Source organism: Xiphophorus maculatus, chromosome 15, assembly GCF_002775205.1.
Source record: "Xiphophorus maculatus strain JP 163 A chromosome 15, X_maculatus-5.0-male, whole genome shotgun sequence".
Classification (NCBI taxonomy): Eukaryota; Metazoa; Chordata; class Actinopteri; order Cyprinodontiformes; family Poeciliidae; genus Xiphophorus; species Xiphophorus maculatus.
The window spans coordinates 13,064,032-13,077,616 of record NC_036457.1 but is presented as its reverse complement, the minus strand read 5'-3'; the positions used below and the strand labels follow the sequence as shown (position 1 = coordinate 13,077,616).

The following is a 13,585-nucleotide window of genomic DNA, read 5'->3' as shown; positions in this document are numbered from 1 at the left end:
AAGAAAAAACTGTCAAGATAAGCCACAATTCAAATATTTGATATGAACTGGTCTTACGTAAATAAACTTGTGCAACTTAACATTTTCTACATTTGGGTCAATAGAACAACAGCGTTTTTAGACAAATAAAAACATAAAAGCTTTTATTTGTCATTATGTTTCTAGAACATAACAAAACTGAAGTGGTACCCTCAGTGATAATTAAATAAACAAATAAATAAATAAATAAATAAATAAATAAATAAATAAATAAATAAATAAATAAATAAATAAATACATGTTTCACAGAGCCATCTACTGTCTCAGGCTCTAGTTGAAGACGTGCAGACTTTGCAGTTGAGCCTTCACCTGACTGACGCAGATGTAAGCGATGATGGAGTAAAGCAGGCCTGGATATTTTACTAGTGGAAAGGGAGGCATTTTGAATCATTGGTAAACTGTATCAGTGAAACGCAAAGTGAGACTGTAACAGATAGATGGGTCTACAAATGTGGAAAAGAACCTTTTGGCCACTGCATGTCTGAGGATCTGGAGACTGTGGGCCCGTTTCTCCTCCAAAGGCCCAGAGGACATTTTAAAACCTCACTGGGTCTTTCAGCAGCAATTTTTTTTTTAAATGAAATTTTTACAACTTTATGTTCATTGTTTCCATCCATGAAAAAAAAAGGCGTTTAAACACTGATTATATAAAGGATTTCTTTGGTTTCGGTTGGTCTCGGCTTGGACTATGATTTCCTCCCATTGTCAGTAATTTAACTTATTTGGAAAAATATTTTATGTGTTACGCAAACAAGGAAACCAGGGAAGACAGGCAGTCCCTGGTGCTTTCTTCTTGTTAAGGCTTCTCTAAAATAAATAGTGTAACATGTTTCAGTCTGAGAAAAAAGTCGATTAGATAGATAGATAGATAGATAGATAGATAGATAGATAGATAGATAGATAGATAGATAGATAGATAGATAGATAGATAGATAGATAGATAGATAGATAGATAGATAGATAGATAGATAGATAGATAGATAGATAGATAGATAGATAGATAGATAGATAGATAGATAGATAGATAGATAGATAGATAGATAGATAGATAGATAGATAGATAGATAGATAGATAGATAGATAGATAGATAGGAGAGTGTAATAAAGCATGATGGAAGCACAGAGACGGGGGAGGGGTTAAGAGGCTAATCCTAACAGAGCTGTGCCAGGTTATTTTTACGACTATCCTGCGCATCAGCCATTATCTGCCAGCTCTGTTATGGTTAGGAATAAATACAGACATGGGCAATACCACGGAACAGAAGATTTGCACTCTGAGTGAGCAGTAGAATCTGTGTGAATGATTTTGAGTTTGTGTAGCATCGCATAGTTTCCTGAGCTTGTAGTCTTAGTCATGTTTTTCCCCCTCTGACTTGGCTCCACTACAGCAGCCACCAAAGGGAGAAGTTAACCACAACAGTTGATCCCATTTCCACAGACACTCTTCAGGCCATTTTAAGCCCCAACGGACAAACGACAGATCTTTTCTTTTTATGTTCTTGCGCCGTGAAACTCTCAGGAGTAGCTTGCTCCTAAGTCTCTAAGTCCCTCGGAAAACGTTGCATTAAGCGAAAGAGGGAATGTTGTGTGGGAAATTATGGAGACAGAGAAGTCAAACACATGATATCATTTTATCTGGCTTCAAGCTCTCATCTGTGCACTCTCCAAACACCTGTGTTTAAGGCGTGGAGTGAAGATAAACGAGGGGTTTAAGCTTAGACATACAGAGGAATTACTGTGTGTGTGTGTCACAGAGAGAGAGTGCGTGTGTGTGTCTGCTTTAATGCATATGCCGTCATATGTTTAAGATCTTGCGTTATGTATACGTAAAAGCCAGCAACACTATTTTTATCATCCGGCGCTTATTTAAACTCACACTTCACTTTCGTCTAGGTGAATCCGAAATGTACCGAGACTTTGGGTTTACACTCACCTGCCGCCTCGGGGACCGAATGAGAGGGTGTGCTAAATGAGCTCTCACCCCATCTGGCCATGTGTGCTCGAGTGTGAGGGGAGCGAGAGGTGACGGTGAGTTTGAAGCTGCAGAGAAATGATCCGGGAGGTTTATTGTCTTTAATTAGCATCAAGAGGGAGAGAAATAGATAAGGACCACCACTTAGCTGATGGATCTGTTCTGTGTTTATTCCTTGTACTAAAAAAAAGAGAAAAAGTAGAAGACATATATTATCAGTATTGCAGAAGGTTCAAATGTCTCGAGCTGAGGCTTAATTTGCTTTTACTTTTGCAGTCAAAAGCACAGTTAGTGTTTGAAATTGAATTAAATGTCAGAATTATTTGGACAGTTTTCTTTGGTGTCACTGACTGATTAAAGCAAACTCGCACTCAGCTTGGGTCACTTAATAGGCATAACAATATAAATGGGCGTAATTTAGAGCTCAAATAGTGATGCTTCTACTTTTCTCAAGTTTGGTCAGACTGGATAGAGGGAATTTATGGATTTAAGCAATGACCAGGGGTCTCCGACCTCCTCTGGAGCCGTACCATACCATACCATGCAGCTCTTCCTTTTAATGTTCACATTTCATTCAAGAGTTCTATGTGATATGTTTAAAGTTTTGCTGATTCTTTTAAAGCCTAAACTCGATTTTAAACCTTTCCATAACTTCACTGCTGACCTGAGTGGTGTGTTCTTTGGTCTTCTTGAGACTGTCTGAACTAACAGAATTAGTTAGTACATATTTTTGCAGTAGAGCCATTTTGGAACAATGAAGGATAAGAAGAAATGTTACATCAAAGCACATGTTTCCTGTTCAGTGGCAATAAGTAAGTAAATACATAAATGAATGAGAATATAGCAATAATGCAAAAAATATCAAAATTAACATTGCTGTGATTAAAATAAAAAACAAAGATAGTTTAATTAACCATTCCCGTTGGTGTATATTGTCCATTTTAACTAGTTTAAAGGAAAGGCAGCACCTTTAATATTCTGCATGTCAACTAATTTTGTTGATTAGAGACAGACTGATTAATTTGGTTGCCTCAGACATCATTGAAGATACAATCGAAGATACAGCCGACAATTTCACGCAACAGATGTGCTCAGATATCTGGGTTTAAAGCGTTAAGGCATGGTGCTGTTGTGTCTGCTCCTGGTCTTCTAATTCAGCCTGCCTGTAAATTGCACACACACAAACAAATATATGCACATGCTAATGAGTCAGCGGCACTGCTTGCCTGCTTCCTTCCTGGATACTTGGGGTTCAGAGGACCTAAAGGGGGGTCTCTTGAGATTTGATATTTAGATGGGCGTGGGTGTGCGTGTGTGTGTCAAGAACATGTTTATCACAACTCACCTCTCACCTTCCAGTCATCTCCTGTTAGCCTCCGGTAGCCTTACGTTTTTCTCTCCAGGGACAACTGATGGACAAACTCACACAGAAATCTGATTGGGCTGAAATGAGACCAGAGGGGGTGTTGCAAAGGTTAGCCTTTTACAAACAAACACACACACATCCCCCATGTCCGCACACACACACACACACACACACTTGTTTCAAAAACACACAAAGTCACATTGAAGCACACATAGTAATAATTTGGTGTAAATGTATTTAATTTGTTTCTATTAATAATTTAACATACAGTATCAGTCATACATTCACCTGTGAAACTATGAGAAAATTTGAAAAGACATTAAAAATAAAATGTCTAACATATGTTAATGCACTTTCTGTAAATGAATAATTAATCCAAGTATTTATGGCTACTAAACATTGTACTTCGCTACAAGTTTCCTGTCAAAAAAGCTCAATTTCAATTTGTTTATTGAAATCCTTTATAAAAATTACCAACAATAACACAGTTTGACACACACAGAACTGATTTCTTAAAACTTCTATTCCGTCATGCCTCCAGTCGGTTTGAAACTAACATGTCAAAGTCTCTTGGAGACAGCTATGAAAATACAACATGTCTAAACTCCTTAAAAGTGTGGTCCACCAGGGACGGCTGCAGACTGGATGGAAGCAAAGGGAAGGGAGGAGGAGGATGTGTGTAATGTCTTTGCCCAGGGCAGCAGGAGTTTTCCTGCATTTGGAGAAATCAACACGTCCCACATATCTGCAGTTCTGGATGGTTTATCCAGAGATATCAGCAGGTTATGGGGGCTTATCTGAGCCAAGCCTGGAGTTTGTTCCTGTAGACAAGAGCAGCCTGATACCCCCTTTCACAGAGAGTCAGGCAGAAATTTATGAATGCAAGATATACACGATTCATAGAGGAGTTTGTGCATGCACTAGCCCAACTGCGTGGACTCTTTGGGGACTAATCCTATCTCTTTTCCTGCTGTGTGATAGCAGCATCACCAATCACAGGAATTGGACAGCACACCACAGAAAGTTAAAGATAAAGCGTCTCTCTTTATATATGTGGGCATGTGTCTGCTAACTGAAGTGCTGAAAAAGATGAGATATGTAGGGATGAGATCACGTTATTATCTCAGGAGAAGAAAATGAAGTTTAGTTTTCAGAATATAACAAAAAATCTCCACTGGAAGCATTTGCACTGAGCAACAATGATGATCCTATAATACGGATTGCTCTATGAACAACATTTCTCTTTTTAACAACTGAAGTACGTTTCCACTATTTGAGAAGTCCCCATATGTCAACAAACATAACGCACACCTGTCATTTCCCTCTGAGCAGTGGGACAAAAAAAAAAACATCACAGGAAAGAATCTCATCCAGTAAAAAAAACATGTCATGGTTAAGCCTCTCGATCTTTGACTTTCATGCTGATGGTCTGCTTAATCGAGTTAGAATAAAAATGTTGACTACTTAGGTGATTGTTGGCATTTTCCATTATTGAAAAAAAAATGAAAAACACATTTTGTCCACAGGTCCCTAACCTTGCATTTAATTTATTTTGTAATATGTCTTTAATATAAAAAACTTTTAGAACATAAAATAATAAAATCTTCCTAAAAATGTAAAATGTTGTAATGTTTATAGGGGGCAAAAATTGCACAGTAAAGATAGTCAGAAGGCTCAAAATGAACTCTTTTATTTTGGCAGTCAAAACAACAACAAAAAAATAGGCAAACAAGCTGTTGATGTGTCTGAATGCTTTTTTGAAAACCATTTTCTTTATTTTGTTCTAGTCTGTCGTACAGTTAAGGCAAAAAGCACGGCAGGTTTGAATACCTTGTAGTGTCACAGGCAGATTTTTTCGGGAGAAGGAAAGAAATGAAAAGATTGCCCTGTGCTGCACAGTTGGCTTTATTAAATTGAGAAGAGCACCGGAGTAGAGACCTACAATGGAAACTCCCCACCTGAACATCACCCTCCTCAACTCTTTCACCTGTGGTTATTACCAAATCATGAAGAAATATCCCAAATCACCAACATGTGTTCATGTTCTAACCTTCCTGGAAGACATTAAGGACACTCAGAGGGTTCACAGTCTAATGCTACTGTCTCTCCTAAAACAATGTGATGGACCAGTCGCTGAAGTAATACCAGAGGGTGCTGTTTATCCCCTCCAGATTCTCAGAAACATTGGACCATAAACTGCCAGTCAGTCTTCCTGAAAGAAGTTGTAAATAATTATAACACCTATTTTTATTGATGGAGGCATTAATTGATCTGTGTTGTATACAGCCAGTCATGATCAAAGAAGGGTGCTGTTTGTTTAAATGTTGTTGATGAAATCCTTTTAATTACAGCCTTGGCTTTCTCCGTAGCTAGAATGAGCGACATCTGGACATACGGCCGGAGATCATACCAGGACGGGGCTTGTATGGAGGACGGTGGAGAACTGTAAATAGTGCTTTTTGTTAAACCATGATATTGTTGCACAAAATTTTATTTTATACTCACTGACAATAGCCCTGTGGCAAATAATATGTCTTCTTCTTCTTGATGTACTCAGGTAAAATGTGGCCATCATCAATGTCTATAATTTTTTGTTGGAAACAGATGATCTGATTGGTGTGTCCCTAATCATTCACCTGTATCTGTGCACATCTGGGGGCTGTGTATAACCATTTGTAATCATCATATTGTTATTTCCTTGGAACACCAAAGACACATACTATAAGTGTGTTTAATGATTTTCAAATCACTGTGTGTGTGTTTTGATTTCAGTGTGGTCAGTAATCAGGAAAAAATTAAATATCTAACAGGTCTGTTCAGGATAAGAAATTTGGAATTTGAAAATACAATGTAAAAATGCTATTCACAATAAAGGCCTTGACATTTCATAGAGTTTTGTAAAACTAAATGTTCCATGTTGCAAGAGAGAATGTTGGCTTTTCAAAATAAATCTCAGAGACTAGTCAAAATTAATGGTTAGCATTTAAAGAGGTCAGATTATTTCAAGGTCTGAATCTGAATCTGATGAAAAATGGATCAAGTCAATTCTTCAAAATAATTGTTGAAGTAAGACTGTTTAAAATGTTCAGTCAACATTTCTTAAGGCTACACGTTGTAACTTGTTTATGATGAGTCATCTTTGGCCAGTTGTTATTTTGTGATGTGAGACTATTGTGAAGGCAAGAAACACAAACAAAACTACGTAAAATGGTGAACAGTACTGAGAGTTGTAATTTTAATGAATTGGCATGCTGAATGTCCCGTGGCCCAAACTCATCCGTCACACACATTGTGAAACCAGCACTTTCACCACAGATGCATACACTTGCATAGATAAGTGTGCATGTGCGCTCACATTCCAGAGACCAATAGCTCACTTACATTGCAGGGCCAAGACTTCCGGGTCAGCAACCCACACAATGACAGAAAATTCATCTCTTTTCGCAGAATCCCTTTTGCCTCGTCCCGGATATTCCTGTCACTGAATATCAAAGGATTGTGGCTTTTTTGAAATACAGCATGATATTCCTACTCCCATCATCTTGTACATAATTCTCTCTTATTGCTCAGATTGTCCGCCCTATCCCTTTGGCCCGGTTTTCTTCACTCCCTGCTGTGTGTTTGCACTCTCCGCAACCTCTCTGTTGGTTATTTTTGCTTCATTTTTTTTTTTTTAATCTTTTTTCAGATATTTGAACTGAGGTGAAAAACAATTTGTAAATATGTGTGTAAGAGTGTGTGTTGGCAGGGGGAGTACAGCTGTGATAAGGGACAGGGCAACTGCACTGCTTGGACATAGATGGATGATGTTTTTTCTCACCCTAAGCCTGACTCCAGACTTCCAGCTCTGGTCTGGTTTGTACAGCTACCAAGTAATCAGTTTCTGCCTTTCATTTATTTTTGTTGTTTTTCTTTTCACTTTGTGTGCAACAAAAATACATGGGAATGTTTCTCTTGTAAATAAATGGTATTTTGATTTGCACTATGGACCCCTTGTTCTTGCATTAATCAGTGGTTGCACACCCATTTGATTCCGTTTATAGCAAAGAGCTAAAAGGGCTAAAAAAGCATCTTAAATGACACTGACACCTAATCTCCAACTTCCTCCGAAATGAATGGCTTTAACCTTTTTAAACATTTCTTTTTAGAGATAAATGCTCATAGGTTACAGAGATACAGAGTACAAAGCAGCTGAAGTTACAGTTTTGCTTGCATGTGATCTTGAACAAAACGAATAGGCAACAATTAAAAATAAAGGGTACAAAATACAAAATCCATCCACGGTTGCACCTTTTGCCATTAACTCCTTTTGTCTTGCCACACTGTCTGCAATTTCTTTCTGCATCTAAAAAAACAAGGCAACATCCCTTTATTTACGGTTCAGAGCTAAAATATGGAATTATTGGGCAAAGAACTATTTCACCAAAATCAGAAACCGCTGCTGAGTGGGATACAACAAGGCCTGATAATTACACCTATTTGTTGTTAGAATGTTACAAAAATAATTCATCCAGCTTTCCAAAGTTTGGAAAAAAAAGATGAACACTGCAGTAGCCCAAGAAGAGCAGAGAAATAAAAGTGCGAGAGGGGGCGCCTATTGTTGCACAACCAACACATTTAAACGAAAACATGACCGGATAATGACTGGGGGGATCGGATGCCCTCCTTTGCGGTCCTGCATGTGACCAACATCTGGAACCCTTCCTTTAATGGTGACATCACACAACCAGCCTAACCTTTGCCCCCAAACCGGCTAATTAGCAGCATGTCCCTCCATGACTGCCAGGGTCCCCTCTTTTTTCTCTCTGCCCCCTCTTCACCTGTTGCCTCGTGTCACTCTCAGTGTGACCGCAGCTCTGAGAGAGGGTTTCCGAGACACTTTATCATTCTCATAAAGGGTTGTTGCAAAAAGAAAAAAAAAATCACCCGCTCACAAAACAGCAAGTACTTAGTTCTTTGGCTGGTGTTCTCTATCATACAGAAATTAAGCTGTTTTTCAGCACTGATGATAGCTATATTACATAATTTCTTATTGCTATACAGGGAATAGAAAAAGAGTCCCTTGACTTTTCTTTTATAGGCTATTTTAGTTTGGCTCCCACTCCATCTGTCTTCTTGTTTCTCTCATGTGTAGATCCATGTATCTCAGAGGTGATCATCAATCTAACAGACTCTATTATTACTTTTCCTCGTAGTGCTTTGATTTTCAGCCCACCCAGAAGATTAATCCCCGTCTATGGCCTCTTTTCTCTCTTTATCCCTTCACTTATCTATCCCCTGCTTTCTGCTTAGTTTGGCACCATCCTAATCTATTTTTGTTGTTATCATTGCAAATGTACATTTCCCAGCGAGTCAATTAAGTATTGCTAATGTCCATTTCTCTTATTTATGATAATGTATTTAAAGCTTAAAGCAAAGGAATCAACAAAAGGTAGCTTTATCGTTTATTTCTGACTGATTAACAAGGTAATGCCTGTTTAGATGGGCTGAGACACCAAAAACAAAATAACTAAAGGTCAGCTCTCTGGAGACACACTTTTTAACCCTGCATGCTTAAACTGTGCATGCAAAGACATTGCGTTCACACATACTTGGGCAAACGCGCACTCGTGTTAGAAATATAATCAACATCTTAGGCTGCATTGAGGAATAATGCAAAAAAAAAAAAAGAAAAGTAAAGCGGAAGTGCATAAGAAGTAAAGGATTATCACAGGCCTTCAGGATTTCCTCTCATGCAGCTCCAGAGCGCTCCAGTTGTTTGGACGTGGCCCTGAGTGGGCTGGTGCAAAGAGCATCAGTGTGGAATGATGTGGAAGGCCAAACAGAGGATTGTGGGTGCTAGGTATCCATTACATCAGAGGGGACCAAGGCGCCAGTTCGCCATTTGAGAAGTGACACCCCCTGTCCTTGCACTTAAGAGCCAGGAAGTGCAGAAAGCTCTGCAGAAACAGAGCAGAACGACAAAAATGCAGATTCTTACCTACAATAGCAATATTGTATACAGGAGCTAGAAATGTAATGTTATGCATCACATTTCAAAACTATTCATTTTTTCTTTTTTCATTTTTTTTTATTTTGTAGCACTAATGTATTATTTAAATTGGACCTTAACACAAAGTAGTGCATCACTGTGAACTGGGAAATGATAAAAAATTATTTAGATAAATAATTCTTAGAAATTAAACCCTGAAAAGTGGAGGATGAATATGTGCCTGACCTCCTTTACTGTGATACCCTAAAATAAAAACCAGTGGATACAACTATACCTTCAGAAATCCCCATCTTTTAAAACAGAATTAACCTTACTTTGTAAATGCCGCTGCCCTATAGAGGCCTCAGAGATTTGTTAGCAAACAGATTAGAGATAATGTTATATGGAAATTTAAAGTGCATACTGTATATTACATAGTATGCAAGTGGTCTCAAACTACAATTTGAACAACAGGCTACATTAGGACACAACTTCATTTTGTGTCTGCTTGATATATTTTTCTTCGTCTCAGTTAAATCAATTTCAAATGAGGCTGTTTAAAGTTCATTTTGCTCAATCAATTCAATATCTGACGCTTTATCTTGTTCCCAGTGACTCATCCAGGGTCCATCAGGGTCCTGGAAACTTTAGGGAACCGACTCAGATCAGTCTCCTCCCAGCATGAGGTAACGCCCTCTCAGCTCATAGAGATAAAAAAGTGTTCTTTTTTTTCTGTTTCTTTCACGCTCACTTAGTTTGTACATGAACTCCCAGGAGTGTGTTTGTGCACCCCGTTCGGTTCTGTCAAGAATCAACTCTGTCGTTCCCATGATTTGAGCCCGCTCCCGTCCTGTCCCAGCATCACCATGTCCACCGGATCTCTCAGCGACGTCGACGACGAGCTCTTGGACGGCATTCTCAAGTTCGGCTCCTCCGGTAAGGACTCCAATGAGAGCACGGAGGAGAGCTCCAACTGCGAGGGCAGCTTCGTCACCGAGGGCAGGAGGAGAGAGGCGTCTGGCAAGAAGCGCAAGAGCTCGTCACGCAAAAGTGCGCCCAAGGGTGTGGCGCAGCAGGAGGGCAAACAGGTGCAGAGGAACGCAGCCAACGCGCGCGAGAGAGCCAGGATGCGCGTGCTGTCCAAGGCGTTCTCGCGACTGAAGACCTCCTTGCCGTGGGTCCCGCCGGACACCAAGCTCTCCAAGCTGGACACGCTGCGCCTGGCGTCCAGCTACATCGCGCATCTCCGGCAGATTCTGGCTAACGACAAGTATGAAAACGGATATACGCACCCAGTTAACCTGGTGAGACTCCAACCTGAGGGTTTATTCACAACGCAGGTTATGCTATCCACTGCAGGAGAGAGTTGAGGAAAACATGCAAGGCCGCAGGTTTCAGAAAATAATGTATTTTTATTGTTATAATTGGCGCCTCCATTTTCGAAAAAAGTGCCGTATTGTGCTGCTGTCAGATAGAGAGGTGGAGCCAGGAGTGAGCGACGGATTTAAAAATAGGATAAAGCTTAAAATGACACAAGGATAAATACCAGGCGTGATTTTAGATAAATAGTTTTGAAATGTATATGATACTATAAAGGATGAAATTGTCCCGCTGTTACCTATTTGTGGTGGCTTTAAATTTGCATGTCAACAATTTTTTATAGGGCCTCCAAAGGCCCATCTAAAGCCTTATGGATGGAGTAGGTGATGGCGTTGCAGGGCAGGTGCATAACGGAGGAAGAAAGCCTCTTTTTATGACCAGTTCTAAGTCAAACTGTATATTACATCTGAAGTTCAAATATATTTAGAGAACAGAAAGACTTTGATATTGATGCAACGGTTTGCTGTAGGCAGAAGAGTTATTTTTTAAGAGTGAATTGATGTTGCTTTAATATAATTAAAATGCCAAACAACGACTTAAACTAAAGAAAATCCACAAAAGATGTCAAGAATTAAAGTTAATTTGAGAATAAAACCAAACCACAATGACACGAGTTTGCTTCTGTATTGTTTATTTATTTTAGTCACGAAGGCCGAAAGCCACGATTCACGCTCTTACTAGAATTTCTGTTTGACTTGGATTTCTTTAATAACTGGTGTTCAAATTAACTCTGTTTCCCTCCCGCAGACGTGGCCCTTCATGGTCGCAGGGAAACCGGAGACTGACCTGAAGGAGATGCTGAACGGGACTCGGTTGTGCGGAACGACCGCGTCCTGATGCGATGAAGTGGGAGAAGCTTTTTTTCTCTCTCTCTCTCTCGCTGTCTCTCTTTCAAAAGACAGAAAAACATCTAAGTTTGACTAAAATACAGTCTCATCTCCGCAGGCTGTGAGTGGGAATAACAGAGGGAGCGCATCCTCTCTCTCGACGTTCCCGTATTTGAAAAGATCAATTTATTTAAGTAGATTCCGTCACCTGCTATCTTTGCTGGCTCAAAGATAACCTTTTTATACTTTTTTTGTACTTTGTTATAATCTGCAGGTGTTTTTTTCTTCCTGTCTTAAATTTCTGTACAGATTGCATGTATATAAAATATTTTCTCCACCTCTAACCATGTGTGTTGGATGTTATTATTATTTCCTTTTTAATGTCGCTGTGTGGGCCAGTTCTCTGACCTGCTCACCTTTCTTATCAGTGTTCTCCTTCAGAATAGCAGAACCTGAGCACCGACAAAGCGTGGTTCCTGATAAGGCCCTCTCTGTTGTTTCTGAAAGATAACGGTGGACGTGGATACCATTGCATAAACAAACCGCTCGTGCTTTCAGAGATGAGTCCAAGTCCCGAAATGGACCTGCGGCTCATTCTGGTAAATCTGTTCTGCTTGGGCTATTTCATATCTTTAATGCATTCAGTAGTCGCTAATTGGATTTAATTGGCCAAGGGATTATATTTGTTTAGGCAAAGGCTTGATTGGTTCCTCCTTGGTTCAGTCAATAAAAATGTGTGGCCCTTCAAAGCAGAGGGGAACCTATCCCCAGTTTAACCCGCCCAGGCCAGTTGTTTTAATTTGCCCGGGTTATGACCGCAGTGTTTACATCATGCCGACAGTTATTTATGCACACACCGCCTCTCGCTCTCCCTCTCTCCTTTTTTTTCTCACAGAAGGATCCCAAAGAAAAAGTGTTTGCATACATCTCGTTGTTTTTTTTGTTTGTTTCATAGAAATTCCTTCACTTTTATCCTAATTTTCTGGTGTCTCTTCCAACAGAAAATACCCTGCAGCTATTATCTGCCTAAATTAAAACAACAAACACTTTAACTTGACTAGAGAACAGAAATGGATCAAAATGATCTTCGTTGCGTGCATTCTGAAAAAGAAAGAAAACAAGTGTAAGTTTTACAATGCTTTTTCAATTTTTTTGTGTGTGTGTGTTTTTGACACATTTTGTTAGAATAATTATCTAAGTTCATTTACTTGTGAGTTTATTTGAAAGGTTATGTTTTCATATTATTATTTGATGTTACTTGACTTCTTCTCTTCTGTGAAACACTATTAACCATTTGTAGGATGTTTGCCTAGAGGCTAGAGACTTTGCACATTCCTGTGGTATCAGCTTCCATCTGTAACTGATTAGTTGTGGTCAGCCATGCCCTTTTAAGGGCATGCCCACAGAAGGTTCTAGGACACCCTGTAGAAAAAGGTCATTGGTCAAATTCTTTGTGTGACTATGTGAGAAGGCCCAACCTCCTTCCTTGTATTTTCTAATAAAGCCAAATGCAGAGAAAGATCTGGCAGAGTTGATCCCAGACAGTGTTTTACAGCGATTCGTCGCGTCTCGGATCTTCCCTCCTATTCTGCAGAAAAGACAATCACGACTGGTCTGAATCCTTGCTAGATAGGAATAAAATAAACTTATCATTTTTGGAGGCTCGTCCGGCATTCCCAACATACCCGCCGCTGACGGACAGAGAAAAGACGCGCTGAAAACTGCCGGCAGTCAGGTTCTTTAACCTGAAAGTCCCGGGGGGTAAATTCCTCGCTGGGCCAGTGTCTTAGGTCAATCTCTTTCGGCCAACGGCGGATTGACGGGACTCAGAACCGAGACAGAGCAGGAATCAGCCAAGTAAGTAAATAATGTGGTATCCGGGTGGTTTTCAGTCCCCCGTTTGAAAATAAAGAAGGGAAAGTATAAAACACACACACGAAGGGAAAGAAAACTGTGAAACCTTTGAAAAAAACGGTGGGAAAGCAAGTGGTGGGCCTTGTTGGGGTTGAGTAGCAAGAATCCTCCACTCA

General features: G+C 39.7%; 1 protein-coding gene across 1 annotated transcript; it reads left to right on the top strand.

Moving 5' to 3' along the window:
• Window positions 1-10,074: 10,074 nt before the first annotated feature.
• On the top strand, window positions 10,075-12,730 carry tcf21 (transcription factor 21). The gene is made up of 2 exons (XM_005800233.2): window positions 10,075-10,652; window positions 11,476-12,730. The coding sequence occupies exons 1-2, from the start codon at window positions 10,215-10,217 to the stop codon at window positions 11,563-11,565; spliced, it is 528 nt and encodes a 175-aa protein (XP_005800290.1). The 5' UTR covers window positions 10,075-10,214; the 3' UTR covers window positions 11,566-12,730.
• Window positions 12,731-13,585: the final 855 nt, after the last annotated feature.